This window comes from Sitodiplosis mosellana, unplaced genomic scaffold (assembly GCF_009176505.1).
Source record: "Sitodiplosis mosellana isolate CC-2019 unplaced genomic scaffold, AAFC_SMos_1.0 Smas_scaffold_6191, whole genome shotgun sequence".
Taxonomy (NCBI): Eukaryota; Metazoa; Arthropoda; class Insecta; order Diptera; family Cecidomyiidae; genus Sitodiplosis; species Sitodiplosis mosellana.
In genome coordinates this window covers 3,993,750-4,015,996 of record NW_022601432.1, presented here as the reverse complement: position 1 = coordinate 4,015,996, position 22,247 = coordinate 3,993,750, and the positions used below count along the sequence as shown (strand labels likewise).

The 22,247-nt window shown below is 35.5% G+C and overlaps 3 protein-coding genes across 11 annotated transcripts in view; 2 read left to right on the top strand and 1 right to left on the bottom strand.

Annotated features, from left to right (window-relative positions):
• LOC129576448 (synaptic vesicular amine transporter) overlaps positions 1-5,747 on the top strand; it is a 38,216-nt gene extending 32,469 nt beyond the window's left edge. For all 6 annotated transcript variants that reach the window (XM_055461585.1, XM_055461589.1, XM_055461590.1 and 3 more), the window contains one exon: positions 84-5,747. In XM_055461585.1, the coding sequence (XP_055317560.1) occupies positions 84-146 (63 nt within the window). In that variant the 3' untranslated portion in view covers positions 147-5,747. The remainder of the gene's footprint in view (positions 1-83) is intronic.
• A 786-nt stretch (positions 5,748-6,533) lies between these two features.
• LOC129576451 (vang-like protein 1) lies at positions 6,534-12,915 on the bottom strand. Its single transcript, XM_055461591.1, has 2 exons — positions 11,158-12,915; positions 6,534-11,054 (listed from the first exon to the last, which is right to left on the bottom strand). The coding sequence occupies exon 2, from the start codon at positions 11,044-11,046 to the stop codon at positions 9,349-9,351; it is 1,698 nt and encodes a 565-aa protein (XP_055317566.1). The 5' UTR covers positions 11,047-11,054; positions 11,158-12,915; the 3' UTR covers positions 6,534-9,348.
• Positions 12,916-17,014: 4,099 nt separating this feature from the next.
• Positions 17,015-21,421, top strand: LOC129576482 (aarF domain-containing kinase 1). 4 transcript variants are annotated; one of them, XM_055461674.1, is made up of 5 exons: positions 17,015-17,131; positions 19,276-19,775; positions 19,850-20,131; positions 20,251-20,550; positions 20,642-21,421. In XM_055461674.1, the coding sequence occupies exons 2-5, from the start codon at positions 19,338-19,340 to the stop codon at positions 21,182-21,184; spliced, it is 1,563 nt and encodes a 520-aa protein (XP_055317649.1). In that variant the 5' UTR covers positions 17,015-17,131; positions 19,276-19,337; the 3' UTR covers positions 21,185-21,421. The 4 variants fall into 4 exon arrangements, with proteins under 4 accessions (XP_055317649.1, XP_055317648.1, XP_055317650.1 ...); XM_055461673.1 differs by having other exon boundaries at positions 17,123-18,952; XM_055461675.1 differs by lacking the exon at positions 17,015-17,131 and adding an exon at positions 17,229-17,760.
• The last annotated feature ends 826 nt before the right edge of the window (positions 21,422-22,247 follow it).

Here is a 22,247-nt window from a genome sequence, read left to right as displayed (position 1 = left end):
TTTCTCTTCTTCTTCTTCTTCTTTTCTTCTTGTTCCTCATCTAATTTGCATTCATTGCGTTATCGTTGCGGACATGGGAGCAGTCTTTGATGAACGAACGCTCATCGGTTCGCTATGTGAGCTATCAAAACGATGACGACGAATAATCGTAGCCCGAAATCGATTGAACGAGTTGAATCACCAATCCGCATGCTTTTTTATGAAACATAATAAACAATTGATGATGATAAATGCCACATTTTGTCCGCACTTCTACACCAACAAAAAAAAAACACACTTAACCAACAAAAGAAAAAAAAAACAACTAAACGCCAACCATTTTCAACACAATCGGGAATGTTGCCACCTTAAGCGCGATCGATTCATTTGATTTATTCGGAAATACACGGAGAAAGGTAAAACGAAATTTAAACAAGAATTTAGAACCAAGAACAAAACACATGCGAAAGAAAATCGAACTGAATATGAGAAATTGCTGAAATGAAAAAAGTATTTTGATCAAAATATCCAGAAGAAAGAAGAAAAATTTGACAAGACGAGGAAAGTCCAAAATCGCATATTTGCGCTGATAAAGAAAGGATAAGCGCATTTAAAACAACTAATTTTTTGATGATCATGGAGCAGAACAACCAAGAAAATATACCCATTTATTTGCATGAAACAGCTAATTATGAAACAGATCTTTTTCTCACCCTTAAATTCATCTCTTTTCACTTTAGTTGAAGAGCATTTTATCAATAGAAAAAAAAAAGAAATTCTTGTTGCAATTGTACTTTACGATAGCCAATTAAGACATGTTCAAGAGATACAGTTTTTGAGAGAGTTTATTTGAATGTTATACATATTCCGAAGCATATAACACAAGAGAGAATGAGAAAAAAAAAACACTAATATACACACAAACGCAAGAATTTTAATATTTGTTGTTGGTAATTTTCAATATATACTCAATCCAATGTGCAATATAACATAAAATACGTACGTAAGCGAGCGATTGTGAGGTGCTTTATTGAGTTATAACAGTTGGTGTGTGTGCTTGATTGTAACACACCATCGATTGTTTCTTGTTTTTCACCTTTTCAATCCGACCTAAATTTTGTTCGTTCGAATTTCATTTGAGTACAATCTTTGTGGCTCATTCACTAGCAAATTTTTGTTATTCGTTCGTTGTTGGATTATGACAACACGGAAAAATGGTCATCTATGCACTACATCTCAACTGAGCATCTACAAAATTGATGCTTTGTACATTTAGATGAACTGTTCAACATGAACAACAAGGGTGTGTTGGTAAACACACATTGAGAGTGTATTGAAAAATTAATTTCGGTTTTAAAAGACCACACACCAAACATACAATGAACATGCTACGAACAATATAAACACAGAAACTGTATAAATTCACACAAAAAACTAACTATGATTCACTTGTTATGCTGTGCACCAAAATAATAATAATACTTAATAAATAGTCTAAATAAATTTGAAGCAATTCGACAAATAACAACAACAACAACAAAAAAACCAAATAAAAGCAAAACTGAACATTTAACTTAGACCGAGAGAAATGCATATATATCAAATGAACTAGAAATGTTAAGGGCGATACAATTCATCGCAATCGTAATGAATCGATCCATGATAGTTTATTTAATGAGAGAAAAGCTGCTTTTCTATTTTGTCGTAACTTTCAAAATGGAAATGCGAACGAGAACCACACGGTTCAACAAAGGCAATGAGTTTGAAATTATTTCCTTGGTAACCAAACGATACCAATTCCAGTTTGAGTTATTTTTTACCATGCCACATACATTGGCCAAACACTAAAAGTGTTACACTATCCAAGGAACAACCACTATTTAACTACTCCCTGCAAGCCAATACAAGTCAATCATACCTTCATTTATACCTTTTTTTTCTTTCATTTCCTTACCTTATTCGAATCTTAGTTTTAACTTGGATTTACTGTGGAAAAGATATTTTGACCACTTTTACCAACCTTATCACACCTGATTTCCATTCAGTCGTAGAATCTTTCCTAGAATTATCTCGGTCGACTCGAATGTAGAATGATCTCTTTAATGTAACTCGGTAGTAGAGTATACTCAAAATGGTCAAAACAGATGAAAAATATCGCCAACAATGCGGTAGAATCTTGGAATCTTTCCCGTTACAGAACATCTTCGAACGAGCGAATACAATCCAAATCAACCATCATTTTCTTCCATCTAATTTCCTTAAACGAACTCTTTTCATTTAGTTGCTTTTTGGTTGAAATAGTTGTATTGTAAATTTTTCGTGATCGACATAACTGATCGATCACATCAAGACGATGTTCCAAGAACAAACACATCTCTTTCACAAACACCTTACTGTAAACGGTGTGTATTACTCAACAAGAAACAAACAAAACAAAACGTATTTCGTACAGTTAAGAAATGATGTTATATTAATTATTCAATGTTCACCTTAGATTCGCTATTTATATGCATGCAAAAAAGAAAGTAAAAAAAAGAGTCCACTATCTGTTTATTAGGATATAATCAGAGTTGAAAATAATCAATACAATATTTAGATGTTTTTTGTCATTTCTCAAAAGTCCTTAATTAATAAGGCCAAAAAAAAAGAACAAAAAAAATACGCAAATGCATACATGGAATATAATGGGCAACAAAAATATCTTAATCGTATGGAATTATCAAATAAACGTAAATATGATTCTGCATTTAGAAGAAAAAAAAAACATAGATGTAATTGTCGTTTTCATCAAGCATATTAATCAAATCTTATGAATGATACAAAGTTCAAAGAAGAAAAAAAAAACCATATATTATTACTGTGTGTTTGATTTGGTCCTCTCTCTCTACAGCAGATAATGTGAAAATGAGAATAATATACATTTAGAAAACAAAAACATACAAAAGATGATTAACACGAAAGAATTGAAAAAAAAAATGTTAATGTTTTTTTTTTGGTCTTTGATGTCTAACTTATAATCAGTATGATGTTTTCAACAAAATAACACACACTCAATAGCGTTGATAAAGTAGATTTATTGGATAGGTCCCCTTTGATCGGGAAGGGGAACGCACCACAAACATGAGTTAAACGATTTGCTATTTGAATATATCGGTGCGCGAATAAAATGCTGCGTTTGCTTCTTTGGAGTGTGCTACAGGTTTTTCATTCGATAATCACGTATTGAAGAGAGAAAAGAGTCGTCGATGTGATCGTCAGTGGTTAAAAGCGAAAAGAAAACAACATGAGTAACAGCAACAACAACAATTCAGTGACCGTGAAAATTATGCTTGGCTGCACAATTGGTGCGTGCACCACAGATGAAATGTAAGACAAATGCACATACATTTGACTGACAGCGCGGCTTAGGCTTAACTTTTTCAACTTCTGAACTGGACTTTTTCAACTCCATTCTGAACTGAAATAATATATTGACGACGAAAACAACAAAACCACCAACAGCGCATCAAAGGGGCAATGCGTGATGCATTACAATGGGTCATCCATCTGTGGAAGTTTGAATGGCTGCAAATTTCCTACTCAGATAGCTGTCTCAGCATTAGGAGCAGCGAACAATGCCCAAAAAAAAAATTCGGTTTTTCTGTAAATTTTCGTCGGCGGTGATAATGTGGACGCCAATCTAGATGCGGTTAACTCATGTTCCTTAACATTATAAGTTTATTGCAATGAAAATAGCATTATTTTAACCAGATTGCAATTTGATACACACTTATTGAATATAAGCCAAAAGCAATGGATAAAAAAAATGACACACAAGAGAAATAAGTCTATTTTGCTGTTGTTTTCTTATTTTCTTCTTAAACCTTTTTCGGTTCTGTAAAAGATTTTTCTTTAAAAATTGGAATTCACAACGATTTGTGTCTAAGCAGACACACACACACAAACACATACATAAACAAACACTTACAACACTCATGCAAATACGAAAAATATTTTCTTGAGAATTGCTCAATCAATCACAAAATGACAAATGTCAGAAGTAAACAAAAAAAAACTTTGCTCGCGAATAACTTGTTATAAGTATAAGCAACAAAAAAAAACAAGAAATGAATGAAAAATACTCATCATAGCAGTTATTAAACCGAACAAAAATATTTTGTCGTATTTTTTTTTTCTCTTGTCGATTTGGTTTTTTGGTCCAAATATGGGCGATATTCCTAAGTATTTCGTTGGTTTTCTTTTTCGTTTCGGTTGTGTATCAATCTCAAAATTAAAAGATCTGAACATAAAGATTATCTAATTTAAATGCAAATATTTCACACACACAAAATGCTGGTATGGGGTCAATACAACAAACAAACAAACTAAAAAAAAGTCAATACACGACTAATTCTTAGCTTAAGTAAATGAAAAGAAATGAGATTAAATCTTATTAAATGTTTCTGCTATTTAACAAAATGATGAATCTAATTTTTTGATTAGTCCATGTATATTTGGTAGTTTCTTTAATGTGCTTACTCTTACTATTACATATAAATTATATATATATATATATATGTTTAAAAAAAAGTGACATGAGCAAAATCTAAATAATAGCAAAAAAAAGAAGTACACAGTCCACATATAAACGGGAGAAATAAGGGATTCGGACATTTGTTTCATTAAGATTACATCATATCATAAAAAAAACTATTTATTAACCAAAAGCACTATTGGACACTATACACAATCACACAAAGATAACATCTAGTGTTTAGAGCGTTAGAATCTGCATTTAGTTTTTTTTCCTTTTTCATACTTATGTTACTTTGAAAGATTAAAAAAAAAACCAAGTATATTTATGCAAACCAAAGGAAACAACAATCGATTTCCACAAAAAAAAACAACTATATATATTTATGAATTAATGTTTAATACTTATTAATGGCAATAATATACTTTGATTGGCAAATTGGATGGTTTTCTGGAGATACACACATCCACACAAAAAAAAAAAATTGTGAGAGAAAATAATAGCAAGCAAGTGAATAGGAATGAACGCTGTGTAATCGCTTTGTAATATAATAAAAATGGTAAACTGTAGCTTTAGTGTGATGGAATTTGTTTCATTATCTTTTTTTTATTGTCTAAATAGAAAATTCATTTCTTGTGGAACCACTATGCATTTGGCCACAGAAATGAAACACACAAAAACCAAAACCAACAAAAATAACACACACACAAATTGATCTCTATGTATATGAAAGATTACTAATTAAACAACAATTAAAACATAAATATCTCTAAATAAATCTATTCAACAACATCATATCATCCACAACAACTAAACAACAACAGAGTTGAATCGATGATATAAGACGACGCGATGTAGAAGCGTGTGCGTCTTCAGAAAAAAAAAACTCAACAACCAAAAATTACATGTACAATTAGCAAAACGTGAACAATTACATTGAATTGATACTATTGTTATGGAAAGAGGAAAATTGAAATAAAAAAACGCATCCCGTACAAAATAAACAACTACAAACAAAAACCAAAATATATCTATATATAAAACAAAATAGAGCACATACACTATTCAAAATTTAAATGATATTCGTATTTATGATAGTATTCAAAAATGGACCATATTCAAATACGGGATGAATTCTCTGTTTTAAAGTGAAATGCCGCAATTTTTCCTTTCATTTTCAACATATTTAATTAGCATTTCAAGATCATTTTCATTTTTAAACAATACATACAATACATAATTTTATCCTTAAAAACACTCACTCACACACTTACAAACACACACTCAATGATCAGACTTAAATAGAAAACGATGATGAGCAGGCAAGCGGTGAATTATATGCGCTGATTTTTGGAAGAATCGAACAAAAATGTTGAATACAGAAAAAAAAAACAATGCAAAATGGCGATTAATTAAGCTACACAAATATATAAATACAACACACAGACAATGAAATTGACCAATAAATGAGTCTCTTGATTATGGTGCTAGTGGCATCACAACAAAAAACACATACAAGAATAAAGAATTACAAATAAAGATCATGTTGTTGGTGAAAAAGCTCAAGGAAAAAGAACAAAAAAAAAATCACATGGCATTTTCATGGTTTTACTTACAGGTCACTTACGGATGGATAGTTTTACTTACAGGTCGTTTTCAGATGCATAGTTTTTGTTCGTCATTTTTAGATGGATTTTTTTTCTTCAGATCCAGTATGATTGAATGTCGTAAGTATGAAGACCTTTGATGTAGGAAAATACAAAACGGTGAGTTTATATACGGTGGAAAAAACTGAATTATTCCAAAGTAACGCTGAAAAGACTGAAAATTTTGAAAAAGCTGTAAATCGTTGAGCGTAGTGGAAAGGCTGAAAAACCAGATACAGAACGCATTGCGATATACATTTTTATGATCGCACTCATAAAAACCTGTCAAAACGTACATTTTTCTCTAATAATTTGTAGAGAAAGTTGTCCGGTTCAAAAGCCGCTTCAAAATTGTTGTCATCTTCTTTGAACGTTTAAATTGAAACACACGCACATAGATCGTTCATATATGTTTTAATATATATTATTTATTTTCACTCTCTTCACAATTAGTCACATAGGTTTTTTTTCAGTTGAGTAAACTCTTACAAATTATTTGTTTCAATTCATATAATAGTTATTAGATTTTATTTTCTCTTTTCGATTCCAAATTTTAAAATTGGCTTATGAAATATGTTCAACTTATTGCCTATATTTTTCACAAGAGAGAGAGAGAGAAAAAAATGATTGAACAAACAGAAAAAATGGAGTTAAAACCATTAAAAATGAATAGTCTCTATTTCTTGGCTCTTTTCCAAGAGCATAGATTATAGCATTGGATGGATTTCAGCTACAAAAATATGATTCGCTGGCTGGTGCAATTCGTTGTGCATTTGTGTATTTAAGGCTAGTTGATTAGTACATTTGATTTTTATAGTTTTTGTTTTGCTTGCTGAAAGTGAGAGAGATATAGAAAATAGCTTAATTCCCAAGTTGGAAAATCGCCATTTAAATCAGTCTCTCGTATGAATATTGCTACTTAAAATCTGAAGGCATTTACAAATGGCAAGAGATATGTTTTTGTGTATGCTTTTGATATATAAACTTATTGACGATTGAATTGTTCTGATTATCGAATCAAATTCACAGCTAATTTGCTTATTGTTCCATGGAGTTGGTCGATCGGTTTGTTTGTTTCAGTTTCAAAATAAAATCTCATCATCTCTCTGTTTTTAAATAAATATTCTAATGCTGTTCATGATCAGCCACAATAAAAAATCTTCACGACGACGAAAAAAAAAAATACTTCAAAATAAATACAATTCAAATATAAACAGTTCCAAAATAAATACATAGTATAAATAAATTTGGTGCACTTTTTGTTTTGTCTCTATCTGTAATTTTCAATCCAAGAAAAAAGTGTGCGTTTGCTATGTGGCGATAAAATGTGGCTCTAAGCTCATTTCATCGAGTTAATTTAGTCATCATGTATTTCGGTCGTCATTTCTTATGATATGCTTTTTGTTAATTGTCTTCTACGAGTTTGTGTATGTATGTGCTCACCTATGTCTACCGACTGTTATTAGTTCATTACAATATTTTTGTCTTAACAACTAGCATTTCTTCATATGTATTTCCGTTTTCTACTAAACTAATCGACTTTGAGTTTTGTCATACACCGCAAAATGAAATATCTATTGTTGCATGCGATAGGATACTTCTGCAATCTTATACAATAAGAGTGAAAATTTAGAATATCTTCAATTGTCTTATACACTAAAATCGACCTCTCACTATAATTGTAAACATTGTACACAAGTTCTCTGTTCTATTCACACTTCCTCTTCGAAAGTGTTGTGGGTACGGTAAACCAAATGTATAAATATTGGATGAAGATTCATCACATTTCTTTCTCCAAAAGTTTGTATAGTAAATTTTCCGTTATGTCGGGTCGAAGTATTTATGTTTCCTTTTATTGATGCTAATATCAAAAACTTAGTCTAAAATTTAATTTTGTCGCTGGGGAATACATTATCATAAAAAGACAGAATTTTATTTTTGGTCATGTCTGATAAGAGTTTAAACTGCGACACATAAAAATGTGTTTGAATTGAGCAGTGGCACCGGAATCATTTTAAATAGGCGTTAAAGTGGTCAAGCATTTTAAAGTGGTCGAGCATTTGGTTGTGTTTTTGCGTCAATCGATTTGTGCCGACTAAAAGTGCATTGCACCGCACGTCTTTGATTTCAGTCAATCTGCTTTTTTTTATAATTAGCCCGATCTACGTAATTGAATCTGACAGAATGCATATGAAAACGACGACGACGACGACGACGAGGAAAGAAACGATTTTGCATTCTTTGCGGTTGGAATTGCGCGCGAAACGAAACAACCGCTTAACCGCAGCACATAATCATGTGAGTTATAATAATACTATCGGCGCGTAGATTTTTTGTTTTCATCTCTATCTCCAATTAGCCGTGAGCATGAGCGGTACGCTTCAGTGTCGGTTAGAGCTTGCTCACAATTTGTTTGCTAGTTGGCTGGCTTTTTTTTTTCTTCTCTTCTTTCCGCCATTTCTCTTTGTTACAAAGAAAAAAAAAATGAGGAAAAAAAGCAACAACAGCACTGTAATGAAATCCACTAAGCCGAATGATGAAACTGAAACAATTGGAAAAATCCATTTGATTGCATTTCGGTGGCTTTTAACCAGATTGCATTTCTACTTGAATGCACAAACACAATCTTGACAGAGTGTGGCAGCATTAATGCATTACACTTCTTTCCTATCTTTCTGCTCGAAATGATTCCGACACCATGATCAATGCTCTCTCTATCTCTCTCCTCTCGTCTACACATAATATCATTGCAAACTGATTTCAGGTATGTTTCTGGTTTTAATTTGTACCATTTCGTGTGGCATCCCATTTTCTCTGAATTACGAGCAGCAAATGACTTTTGTGTGTGCGTGTGCTTGGGCTTGGGCTTGGGCTTGTGTTTGTGTGAGCGCGCGCGCGAGCGCACATGAGATCGAGTCGGTAATAAAAGTCATTCAAAAAAAGAAACGAAAATTAACTTGTGAAAAAGTGAAACTAAAGAAGAAAAAAAAGGCAGGAAAAAAATGTTACAATTCCTTCTTCTCTTTTTTGGTATCTAACTGTCGAAATCAGACTTTATTATCATTTGAACGCATGGATATGCCACACAAACAAAAACACTTTCATTTTGATGGTAATTTTCGTTCTCTCTTCTTCAGTTTCGTTGTTGTTGTTATTTAGTAAATAGCGAAATCACAATGACAATATAAATTGCCTTGGTGAACTTTGTTGTCACACGCTCGTCTCCGAGTTCAATCGCAGCACAAACTTATTGCTTTTTGGATCGACCACTTCTTCGCTTAAATTGAAATGTGGCAATTTATAGACAGTGACCAGTAGCGATATGTCATTCTGGACTAATTGAAATACACTGTTATTTGAGATGGGACGCGACAATAGTTCATCGCACACCAGAGACCACGATTGTACGCTACGGCGTTCCTTTTCGTTTTGCAGTAATGGTGATTCGACGAGATATGGTTCCAAAAATGCACGCGGTGACATATCATGCTTGAGACAATGGGCCAAATGACGTAGAATCGCTTCGACCGTGTGCCGTGGCTGTTGGCGTGTAACACGAAGATACTTTTGCAATGCCCGTGCCATGGATGGGAATACGGCCTGTGCGGCTTCGTGTGAATCAAGTGGAATGGCCGGTGCCGGTTCATTTTGTACACGCCGAATATGTGTGAACGCCTCTTCGGCGGCGGTAATAAGACGTGCTCGTCGCTTTTTCACACGTCGTTCGTATTCATGCTCTTCGTAGAATCGTTCATTGTGCGATGAATCACGACGACGTGCATGAGCTGCCAAAACGGCACGACTTTGGCTTTGTTGCTGCGATACATTCACACCATCGACTTCATAGTACTTGAAACTGCTCACCGTCGTTTTCTTTTGCGACTTTGAAATGGGCAATCGATCCAAGTATGGATTGTAAATGGGAAATTCGGTATAATAATGTTGTAGCACAAAAACGGCCGCACGTTGTATGCTCAATTGACCAATGGCATAGGCTCGACTCTCACCATCCGGGCTACGCACCACCTTAATGTAATACGTGGGCTGTAAATGTCTCAATTCCATTAGAACAACACCAACATAGTGGATAAATAGCAGTGTGTCAGCAAAATTGGTTGCATACGAAACCAGTGATTTATAGTCGGAGGCCTCGGAGCCCTCAACAATAGCTTTGGTACCTTCAGTGACTTGAACAATATAAAAGAGCCAGTAGGCAAATGTAGAGATGAGCACCAGCAGCATTACCGTGGCACGGAACAAAAATATTCGCGGCATTGTTGCGGCTGGTGTTCGTAAAAATACGGCCCAAACGCCAAGCGCCAGCAAAATCATGCGAGCTGCCAGCGATACAAGTAAACCTTTACATTCGGCATTACAAGCTAGTAAATGTGTACGGGCGATTTGTGTAATTTCAGGATTTTCAAAGGCGGCCGTGAAAAATCCTAATTTTGGCATCATAACCATTGCCAATGGACTGACAAATGCGGCCATGTACAACATTAGCGAAAATGTCGTTTCGATGTAACGCTGACACACCATACCCAGGCCATTTGATTTCGTTTGTGATTGCCAATTGCTGACATCTTCCATCGAAAGACTCTGATCGGATGTGTTACCAGTGATGGCCGTTGTATTTTCGCCCCAATTTTCATCTTGCGGTAAAATTTGTACCTCAATTATTTCCTGGCCTTCGCGACCATTTTCGTCCAAATTCACTGTCGTTTGGAATGGCGCCATATCGGGTTTTCGATTCTTATGCGATGATCCACTGCGATGTGAATGTCGACTCCGATCACCGGACCGATGATGCAACGGTACACCAGTACTATTGTTTAGTGTGGAATTATGAACGCCGCGACTACGTCTTGATCTCGAACCTGGTTCCGATTTAGTTGATTCCGACTCCATAATATTGTCTACGAGAGTAGAAAACAAAACCATTATGTTCAATCATTCTTTTTCGGAGGTTGAAGAGGCAGAGAAAAAGGGAATCGATTTCATCAACCGAAATTAACTTACGCTCGTTTAGTAACTTGTGGGAACGAATGTGGCTGCTTTGTGAACGTCGTCATTGATCTTTGGTCGATGCCTAATCTCCGTTTTACAACTATGTTGGCTAAGCCAGTTGCAAACCCCCTTTTTTTTCACACACACACAAAATGCACACACTTTACAAAATGATTAACGATCCGGGTTTCTCTGTCTTTTTTTTTTCCTCGTTACGTCGTAGTGTGTATATAGATTTTAATTTAATCAATGCACCAATATATATAAATTGTATCCAACTCACATTCTAAGCACTCGTTCTGTAGCGCCGTCACACGTTTTATTGTTTATTCTGCAGAAATTGGTGAATACATTTCTTCGCTGATACATACATACGCAGGCCGAACACTTAATTTTATGTACGTTCACTGTTCTTGTTTTTATTCACATGTATTCATATGCACTGAGAGAGGGCCACTATAAGAATACGGTGAATTGCACGAAGCGTTGTACTCATCAAAAACGAAGGCACGCATACGTTCATATCATAAAATATTCATTCATCGCACATCGCTCGCTTCGTTTTTTTTTTAATTCGCTGTTATATATTTTTAATGCACACATGCACCGAAAAAAAAAATGAAGAATGATTCACATTGGGTTTCGTTCGTTGCATATATCAAGAAGAGTGAACAGAAAATGCCACACCAAACTGCTACCTCCAATTAGCAAAAAACAACAACGAATGGCTTTTGGAATAGAGTAGATTTCTTGCAAAGAAGCAACATAACCTGCGGACAGGGCGCACGAAGTATGAAATTCACGTAACGAAGTCTCTTTTTTTTGCTTTTCTTCTACAGTTCAATTCCAAGGTTTTAGTGTTTTTCTGTCGCTGGCAGAATGATTACAATGATGAATTAAGTGGGAATTTTTGTGTCTAATTCTGTCTTGGTTGTTCGATACGACCGAATGCGGTGTTTTTCAATTGCACTTCTTTCAAACCGTACACAAACAATGAACACTGTCTATATGCACTGTGCACCACAAGAGTTGCAAAACAATAGAAAGAACTAAATCAAAGTACCGTTTCGACGATCAAGTGTAAGTTTTAATTCAGTTACTACTTCATTCTGCTGCTGTTTTTTTTTTCTTCTCTTTGCTCTTTCTATTTTCTGATGCACACTTTTGTTGATGCCATTTGGCTTGGTATTGATTTCGGTTGTTGCTGGTTTGAACGAACGAGCAAGAGCATTTTTAACACGTAAAAATCATCGTCAAACAATTCACTAAATGCACTGCAAATCCGAGCAAACTATTGTTATTCAAGCACAATGCTACCGAAGCGAATGATGATGTGATGGGTTTAGAACAACTGCCAAAGCCCCATCGAAACGAAATTAAATCACAAAGCGATGAAGAGATGAACGAACGAACGACGAGAGAGCGAGAAAAAAAAACACGCACCATCGAACTTCTTTTGAATGTTGTGTATTCTGGTTGGGTTTTGATTTTGAGCAGCAGAATAAAAAAAATTGCTAATAGTCAAACACGACGACGAAGACGAAAACCGAACGAACACGGCATGTTCAACATGCTCATAAAATTGAATTGAGCGAAAAGAAAGGTGATGAAGAAAAATAAAGTCAGCAACGGGCAAAGAAATACCGAAAAAGAGAGAGAGAGAGAGAGAAATACAACAACAATAAAAAACACGATACACAACGATGTAATCAAGCATCAAGCGGCGACTACGCAAGAACGTATATTCGTTGTGTTGTTGCCGTCTTTGTCATAATTCCAAAGAGACTCATTAAAATCGACGATGCGCTCGCATACATGCACACACACACACACATTCGAATACGCACACATGGGCACGTCAGAATCAGAAGCATAGTGACGACGGGTACATGAATACACACGCATACAAGCGTAAGTGCACCTGATTCCAGCCATGGCGTGCGTTTGCAAAGCGGCGAATAGTCATCGACACAGTGAAATGTATACACACATACACGCGTCCCGTATACATTTAAACACACTCCGAACCCTAACACACTCGTGTATAGAACGGCGGCCCTACGAAAGACTCTTGCAAAACACAAAGCGCAATTTCGAACCATCGAAGCCATATTTTTCGGTTCGTTCCTTCTCTTTTTCCCTATGCCATTCCTATTGGTATTTTTTTCCGTTTCATTAAACAAGATCCTCTCTCTTACTGGGCAAACGAACAAACGGCGGCTCACAACGACGACCGTTGAATCGAACGTTGTTGAATTCATTAGACTTGAGCGAAAACAAAAAAAAAACACACACACGAAAGAAAGGAAGGGAAAAATAAAACCGTATAGCCGTAATGTTGCAACAACAAACAGAATGGCGAAAAAAGGTCGGATTGGAATGTTGACGATGGTGTTGCCGCTGTTTCGATCTTTCGATCCAGAAAGAACCTGAAATACACATCTATAATTCTTTGTCGAGAAAGAGCGTCGCGTTTATTCGCTTCACTCATTGATAATCATCGAATGGCTATAACTGTTTTTCTTCTCCTTGATTTTATTATGAATATATGCTGTTTTGTCTTTCTGTTTGCTCGTTCCATTTGTTCTATCGTCTATTCACAGGCCTATGGAAATATTTCATCTCTGTTAGCATCGCGAACATTGCAATCAATATGAGGAAAAAAAACGAGAGAAAGAGAGAGAGAGAGATAGAGAGAGAGAAGAAAAAGACATATATGTCTACAATCTAGATCTTCCACTGGGTATACAAAAAAAAACGAATATATTTATGATTTGTAAACGTTTAACTCGTTTTCTATTCATTTCGCTTAATGAGACATCGATATAGTCAATAGTCACCGTGGCCGATCTTGATTAGCATGCATTTTAGATTTCGATAGACGATTTTGTGATTAACACTTGCGGAGCTATGGCATAAAGCAGATCATGGCATAAAGCTTTAGTCAAATTGATGTGCGTCTTTTATTTTTGAATTTGCTTCTCATTTTTTCGCGTTGACACGAAACGTTTGTGGATTTTCTTTTCACAGCATACACACGATAGTCCATTGTGTTGGAATGCCGTTGATCGAACACTCTCAAAAATCAGCCATATCTGTTATTAATATACCTTGTAGTAAACGCATTTATAGTGTTTCACTGTAGTAGCAAAGTATCCTATTAAATTCCACTGTAGTATTACTACAAGAAAATTTAATAGGTAACACCGCTACTACAGTGAAACACTATGAACGCGTTTACTACAAGGTATATTAATAACAGATATGGCAGGATTTTCGAGAGTGAACTGAATTTGTGTGTTGCAAATGAATGTGTGAATCTCATTTCGACATGCCATTTGTTGTCGCTACGATTTTTATGTCGTTACAATGTCGTTATAGCCAAAAATCGATTATTGATGGAACTCAAAACGATCCAAAGCCATGAGAACACGGCAAAAGAAGAAGAGACGAGTTGAGAAGCAACTTGGCTGTCTCAACTTGTGACTCTTAAGCATATTTTCTTGAAGCGACATTGCACTTGTTTCCCGAGCCAGTCAACCAATCAACGCTTATACATGCATCGCAAAAGAACATTCACCGTCATCGTCTTCGTCGCCTTCGTCGGTGCTACTCAACAACGGTAAAGATTTGTCAGTGCGATAAGTACACACAACATGAGATTCGGCTTTCATCAACGGTGCCGATTAATATATACCCACTACATTGTTGTTGTTTTTTTCTTCGTTCAACGACGATTCTCTTTCTCTTGTTTTCGTTCATCATTCTTGTTTGCTTGTCTCACGCTTCTTGTTGCCTGCTTCTGGCATTGGGGACTTGAGTCGGGAGAAGAAGAATGGCACAGTCATAATCATCAATAGACACCAATATACATTTTGTTTTATTTCAACCGAAAACTATAAATGATGGTTAAACGTTATACTAATTAGTATGAGTGTGGCGCGGACATGAGTTCAGTTTCATGGTGGTGAAATTTTCGATGTTCAACTATCTAGTGAACACATCAAAGAACATCGTCGAAAGACACAGAGAAATAGAGAGAGAGAGAGAGAAAAAAAAATTGGTTTAACAATAAATCAATTTATGATAAACTTGTTATCTCATTTTTTTCCCTTCAATTTTCTAACGGCCACCAAAATAGTTCCAAAAACAATTTAATAATTATTATTCACTATGTGAGACTTCCTCAATAAAGAAGAAAATATATCGGAACCGGTTGGAAAAAATGAAGAGAGAGAGAGAGAGAGAGAGAGAGAGAGAGAGAGAAAGAAAAAACTGACACGGCCAACTGTTCAAAAAGCAAAAGTAAATAACAAGAACAAACTATTTCTCACCGACCATATACAAGCATAGCAATTACGCATTTTGATTGTTTAATGATTTCATTTCTCTCTGGCATTTATTAGAAAAGAATTGCTCTTGCTATAGCGCGAATGTCATGAACCTGAGAATTCTCAGGCTATTATATAAATTCAATTGAATGGCGTTTTTTCTCTCTCTCCTTTCTATGCGTCGCTCTTTTTTTTTTATCAAAACGTTTCTTTGATTTGATTGTGCGAACGCTGTTGAACATTTTAAAGGATCACACACATTGAATGTTGCACACATGACGCATCACATTCCATTTTTTCTATGTGTCTATTTTTCTTTCCCTTAAACGGTGTAACATTTCGTTCCGCATGTCGTTTTGAGAAGAAAAAGAAGAAGAAAAAAAAATGGACAACAGCAATAATAAATCTTTAATCGACATTGTAATCGTTCGTCTCGATCATGCGATGAATGGATCAGAAGACATGGTGACCGGTGAATGACGTAATATGTGCAGTGGCGTTGAGTTGTTAAAACTCACTTCATTGTAATGCGATAGATAGAGTTTCAGTTTGATTTCCGGCACCACCAATTCAATTTCTCGACCTTTTTTCGTTTCACTTCATTTCATTTTATCTACATTCGATTATGAAGGTGTGGTAATGGTATTCTGTCCGTAATTCGTGAGACTAGTCAAGCAAATCACCCTAATCTTAATCAATTGCTTCAAGCATTCTCTCATTCACTGTAGGATGACTTCAATTTAAATTCGTAATTGCTCAATAGAATTTGGCTTCGTTGTTCATTTCGAAACCGACTTTGATTTCAACTATCTACTCGATTCGATGCATTCGTGTGTACTTGTCGTCGCGACATCATCATCATTCAAAGCCGAATGACTCACTTGATCGCATTTCATGCATTTCACATATACGAGATAGAGATGAAAATTCTTGACGCAGCCAATTTTCTCTTCGTTTCATGCGATCCCGTCAATTTCAAATGATACATCAAGCAAAGACACCGATCATTGCATCGTTATTATAAGAATCGTTATAATTTGCCTTTTGAAGAATTTTAATTGCATTTCTTTTGAAAATGTTGCGCGCGCACGCGCACTACAGAAGAAACAATTATAAACATTTCCAAATCACACAGATTGACGTTGATTGTGATTTGTTTTTTTCTACAAGAGAATGATTTCAAAACGGGGAAAAACGGTTTCTGTTTTTCAGAAGAATGACTGGATTTTCGTGCCATACACAGACAGCACATCAGACACAAAAGAAAAGCTACTCTTTTATTTCACTAAGAAAGTAACTTTAGTTTTGTATGAAAGTCGTCTCGATTAATGGGATCTCGACGATTTAATCTCAAAATCTAGAATAAAATGGGAAAAATGAAACAAACAAAAAATCATCGATGGTAAACCGGTTACCGCGTCTCATTACTCTAGTTTTTATTTGTGAAAGAAAACCGACGAATAAAAAAAAATTGAAAAATTTGCGCTCTTGACACTTGCACCGTATCATTTTGACAGTCTAATATTTTGCTCGTCTCTAATGTGACAATTTGACACAAATACAGTTGCGCCTCTTGCAATAAACACAAAAAACCGGTTGACAGACCGTCCTACCGACCGACGAAAGTGATTCGCAAAATCGTTGCCGATTTGAAGGTATATTTTAAAGCTTAAGCACGCAATTTCTTCATTGCTTCATGTTTTTTTTTCGTGAATTTTTCGGGTAGTGAAAGTTTTTCGCTCCGTTCCGTTCGTTCGTTTCCAATGCTTTTCACACACACACACGCACACACACGGCCATATACCGACGAAATGTTCAATGAAAGCGTTGAACATTCGATGCCTGGTGTTGCGGTCAAAAACGTGTGTTCACGTCTCAGTCCAATACAGGCAATACAATAACACAATGAAAAACGTCACGTCTCCCCAATACATTCATAGCACCGAAGAAGAAGAAGAAGCAGCAGCAGTGTGTGTGCGTTTGTATTGTGGCTTATTGGTTAGGTATTCAATGAGCGCCACGATCGCCGAAACTTTATTACACTGTGTTATATATTTTACCAATTTTTTTTTTTCTGTTTCGTTGAATGAGTGTGTCGACTTTTCTTTTATGTGTACAACTTTCTCATATACATGCCGAAATATTAGTGTGTTTATTAGCATAGTTCAATGTTATGAAATACATTTCTTTCTTTTTTTCATTTTGCCAACACCGATAATTGCATTCATTTGACGGGAAATTTCATGTGGGATATACTGCTTTGCATTGTGTGGTCAAAATTTCAGTTTAGTTTTTGTTTGCTCCGAAAGTGAATGAGTGAATGAAAGATAGAGATTTATAATTCGTTTCGAGCTGTTAAACCGTAGTTAATTGTAAATGATCAGCGAGCTAAGAGATTTAGCATTTTTTGGCTTGAGGTAGGTGGAGATCTCGAATTATGAATTAATTTTGTTTGTTTGTTGAGTTTTTCTGGCGAATGAATTATTGGTTTTGTTCAAAAGAATGATGAATGAAAATGATTGTTCATCAGGCTGACGTCGTTAATTTTCTATTGTGACGCGTCATTTCGATTGAATCCAAGAGAGAAACGTTTCTTTTCCGAAACTTAGTTTCGTTCCAATGTCGAGCACATTCATTAACAACGTTATCATTTTTCCCGTAATACGGTCGCTGCTGCTGCGACTGCGGCTGTTTATTTATTTATTTTCGGAAACTTTCATTAAAATCGCGTTGAAGTGATACAGTGGCAGTGAAAAATTTATCTAGATTGGCATGTCTCTTCATTAACTGATTTCGTACTGTGCTAATAAACATTGCGAACAAACAATGTTGTGGGCTGTTGCTGTTGCTGCTGGCAGAAGAAATAGTTTGGATGAATTTATGGAATCACTCTTTGAATCGATTGTGAAGGGGAAAGTCATTCCGAAAATTTAACGTATGCCATTGCATATCGAACTTTGTGAACACAATCGCTTGTTTGCAAAAATTATTCACGGATTTCATTCGGGCATCAATTCCAACGAGTCAAGCATGCGTTATTCTATTGAAATTAATTCCATGTGCGTCGTTGCTGAGTGATGAACTCAACATATTTTTGTTTTGTTGAACATTTCCAACAAATATAAATTCCAAAAGGGAAGCTTGAGGAATTAATAGCCCATTAGTAATTGTGCATGAATATGATGAGGCTTCGATTGAATGTATTAATGAGAGTGAGCAAGAGAGATAAAGAAACAATATCTATCGACCGACGAAACAATAAACGAAATGGTTTACACTGATTGGCCAAAAATGGATTATGCTCAGTGAAATTTCACCACGTTGTTGCCTTGGTTGTTAAATAACAGTGAGAAAGTGAATTGAAGCATAAATTTTGAGACAGAGATAAACCAAACCAAACCACACGACGCCAAACCAAATTACTCATAAGCTGAATGTTCAACGCAATCGATTCGACTGCACCTTAATTTGTGCAGGTAAAAAGAATGTGATGCGATCGTACAGTGCAAACAATTAGTATTCATTTCACAGTTTTGTAACGAGAACACTTTTATTTATTCAACACATTCAGTCGATGGTTGATGATTCCGAGAAGTAATACCTCGAGCATTCGATCGTAAATCATTCGGCAGCGACCAAGAGACATTAAAAATAAGAAAAATTCAAAAAGCGGCTAGAATATCACAAAAAATTCAAAAAAAAAATTGTGTCAAAACAGCAACCAAAATATTAAATTCCATTTAAATAAAATTCGGTTAAATTCTCTTTAATTCAATTTCATTTTTCTCTTTCCATGCAGATAACATCTATGACGTTGCATTGACAGTAGGAAGGGACTAGTTATACACAGATTGAACGAGAATGAACCGAGCGTGGCCATTGCGACGTGTTCTCAAGTATTCGGCCATTGGCGGCAGTGTTGTGCTCACCGGATTGAGTCTTCGTACCAACGACTATGATGTCAATTCAGTGGGTATTATTCGATTGTCACGTGCAGCACTTACTGTTTACGATATCGCCTGTTTGTACCGGAATAATTTGTATAAAAAAGAATGGGACAAAAAATCGGCCGAATACAAAGCGGAAAAGAGTCGATCGCATACATTGGCCGCTGAAAAATTGCTCAAATTGATTTGCATCAATAAAGGTGTTTACATCAAGGTTGGCCAACACATTGGTTCATTAGACTACCTGTTACCTGCTGAATTTGTGAGCACCATGAAAGTGCTGCACAGTAATGCACCAAAGAATCCCATTGAGGATCTCTACAAAGTCATTCGACAAGATCTTAAAGTGAATGTAAGTGTGGCATTTTTCATAATTTGCCAGATTTTTGAAGCAGTTTTCTTAATTGAAATTGTTTATTTCTGTAGCCCGAAGAATTGTTTGAGTCATTTGATGCGGAGCCACTTGGAACGGCATCGTTGGCTCAAGTGCATCGTGCCACACTGAAAAATGGCCAAGAAGTCGCCGTCAAAGTGCAACATCCGTATGTGTTGGGCAACAGCAATGTCGATATGAAAACAATGGAATATTTGTGCAAAATTATGTCAATCGTCTTCCCCGACTTCAAAATGCAATGGCTGGTTGATGAATCCAAGAAGAATTTACCAATTGAACTGGACTTTTTGAATGAAGGGCGCAACGCTGAAAAGGTAATGTTTTCGTGAATGAGATATCGTAAAATTCAATTCAATGAAATTTTCTATGATTTTTTTATATCATTCTTCTGGTTCGAAATGAAATTACTCATCAAATTGTCTCTATTTCACAGGTTGCCGATATGTTTAAAGACTATAAATGGCTCAAAGTGCCGAAAATATTTTGGGATATTTCAACGAAACGTGTTTTAGTGATGGAATATGTAACTGGTGGCCAGGTTAATGACTTGGAATACATTCACAAGAATAAAATCGACACATTCGATGTAGCCAATAAGATCGGTCAATTGTACTCAAATATGATTTTCATCAACGGGTTCGTGCATTCAGATCCACATCCGGGCAATATTTTGGTGCGAAAGACCAAAAAAGGTGACAACGAAATCATCCTACTAGATCATGGGCTTTATGCAGTAAGTTATCGAGAAAAAACGACGAGCAATGTCATTATTTGTTCATTATTTCGACAATATTCAATTGACCATTGTCTTATTTCTCTTTCAGAACTTAACCGATGAATTCCGCTATCAATACTCAAAACTATGGTTAAGCATATTGAATGTGGATCGCAAGGGGATGCGTTTCCATACGGGTAAATTGGGTATCAAAGGTGATTTGTATCCATTGTTTGCATGTATGTTAACCGGGCGACCGTGGGAGAGTGTAATCGCTGGCATTGATCGTATCAAACCGAATGCGGCCGAAAAGGAATTGGTTCAATCGAATAGTACACTGGTGTTACCATCAATATCCGATATTCTGGAGCAGGTTGATCGTCAAATGTTACTCATTCTCAAGACGAACGATTTGATTCGTGGCATCGAAACAACGCTTCAAACACAATACCGGATGACATCATTTTGGGTCATGTCCAAATGCTGCATCGAATCGGTGGCCCGACAAGAGATTCACCATTCCAAAACCTATTGGCAACGATTTGCGAAAAATTTCCACAAAAACTGGACCATATTTAAGCTAAATATTTATTATTTATACTTGGGTATTATCAATTTTAATTTATTCTCAACGCTTCGCCAGCTGGTTTAGTCAAATTTGTCCCTTTTTTTTCATTCATTTCGAACACTTGTTGATCAATTTGTCACATAAATTCGTTATCCTTTTTTTTTAAACCGATTTTCTAGTGTCTTTTCGATTACCATTTCTATAACATTTGTTGTTTTGATGAGGTTAGTTGGAAAGAAGAGTATTTTGTATGGAGAATGTGTTTTCTGAGTCAAAATTTCTGACAGAACGCTGAATAAAGGAAAATGGAAATTTACAAAAGAATATTGAGGCTTTTGACTCTTTTATTTCCAGAAAAATGCATTATTACCAAAAAAAATTCATCGCTACCAACAGATATTCATAGACCAATTTTCTTTTTTTTTTCCATTTATAAGCCAAATGTTCCATTTTTCACTTTACTTCACCTTACCTGTGTAAACAACTTCTAAAGCATTCAGCTGAAATAATGACAAGGAATGAAAATGCCGACATGTGTTTTGGTTTTTATCGATTCAACTATTTGCATCAGTCATTTCATTGGTCCTATTGACATGTGTAACTATTTGGTTTATGGTTTTTTTTTCGATTTATTATCTCTTAATGGGTCGTTTAAAAAACCGTTTGAACACAGATATTTGTTGTTTTCTTCATTTTTTTTAGATAGATTAATATAGGTCCCTAAATTGTGTGGTGATGAAAGAATCAATGCACTTTTTTGTAACAATATGTGATTTAGAAATACGATTGGAGCTTCAGACACAACTGGAATTCGTATTGCATCAATCACACATTGAAATGGTGAATACAATTCTTTCTGAATGAATATGAAAATGTTCGACCGTTGAAAACGAAACCCTCGGTAATCATGCATAAAATATGTTCAAGTCTTTTCTCAAGTTCTTGTGCATTTAAAACAGACGTTCGCATTTGCATTGCTTAGGAAGCAGCATGTTTTAAGGCACAGCATTAATGCTAGCATATCGATGGTTGCAACAGCGACGCATACACGGATCTCGCGCTCACAAAAGCCGCACACACATCTCTCGTGCTCTATACGAGTTGTTGTATGCGTGTGTATGTTTGTTGATGCGACGGCTACTGAGCA

Excerpts from the sequence above, each read along its gene's own strand:
- LOC129576482 (XM_055461674.1), top strand. The coding sequence starts at position 19,338 with ATGAACCGAGCGTGGCCATTGCGACGTGTTCTCAAGTATTCGGCCATT. Across the intron at positions 19,776-19,849 it reads GACAAGATCTTAAAGTGAAT|CCCGAAGAATTGTTTGAGTC; the intron begins GTAAGTGTGGCA and ends TTATTTCTGTAG. Across the intron at positions 20,551-20,641 it reads TAGATCATGGGCTTTATGCA|AACTTAACCGATGAATTCCG; the intron begins GTAAGTTATCGA and ends TTTCTCTTTCAG.
- LOC129576451 (XM_055461591.1), bottom strand. The coding sequence starts at position 11,046 with ATGGAGTCGGAATCAACTAAATCGGAACCAGGTTCGAGATCAAGACGT.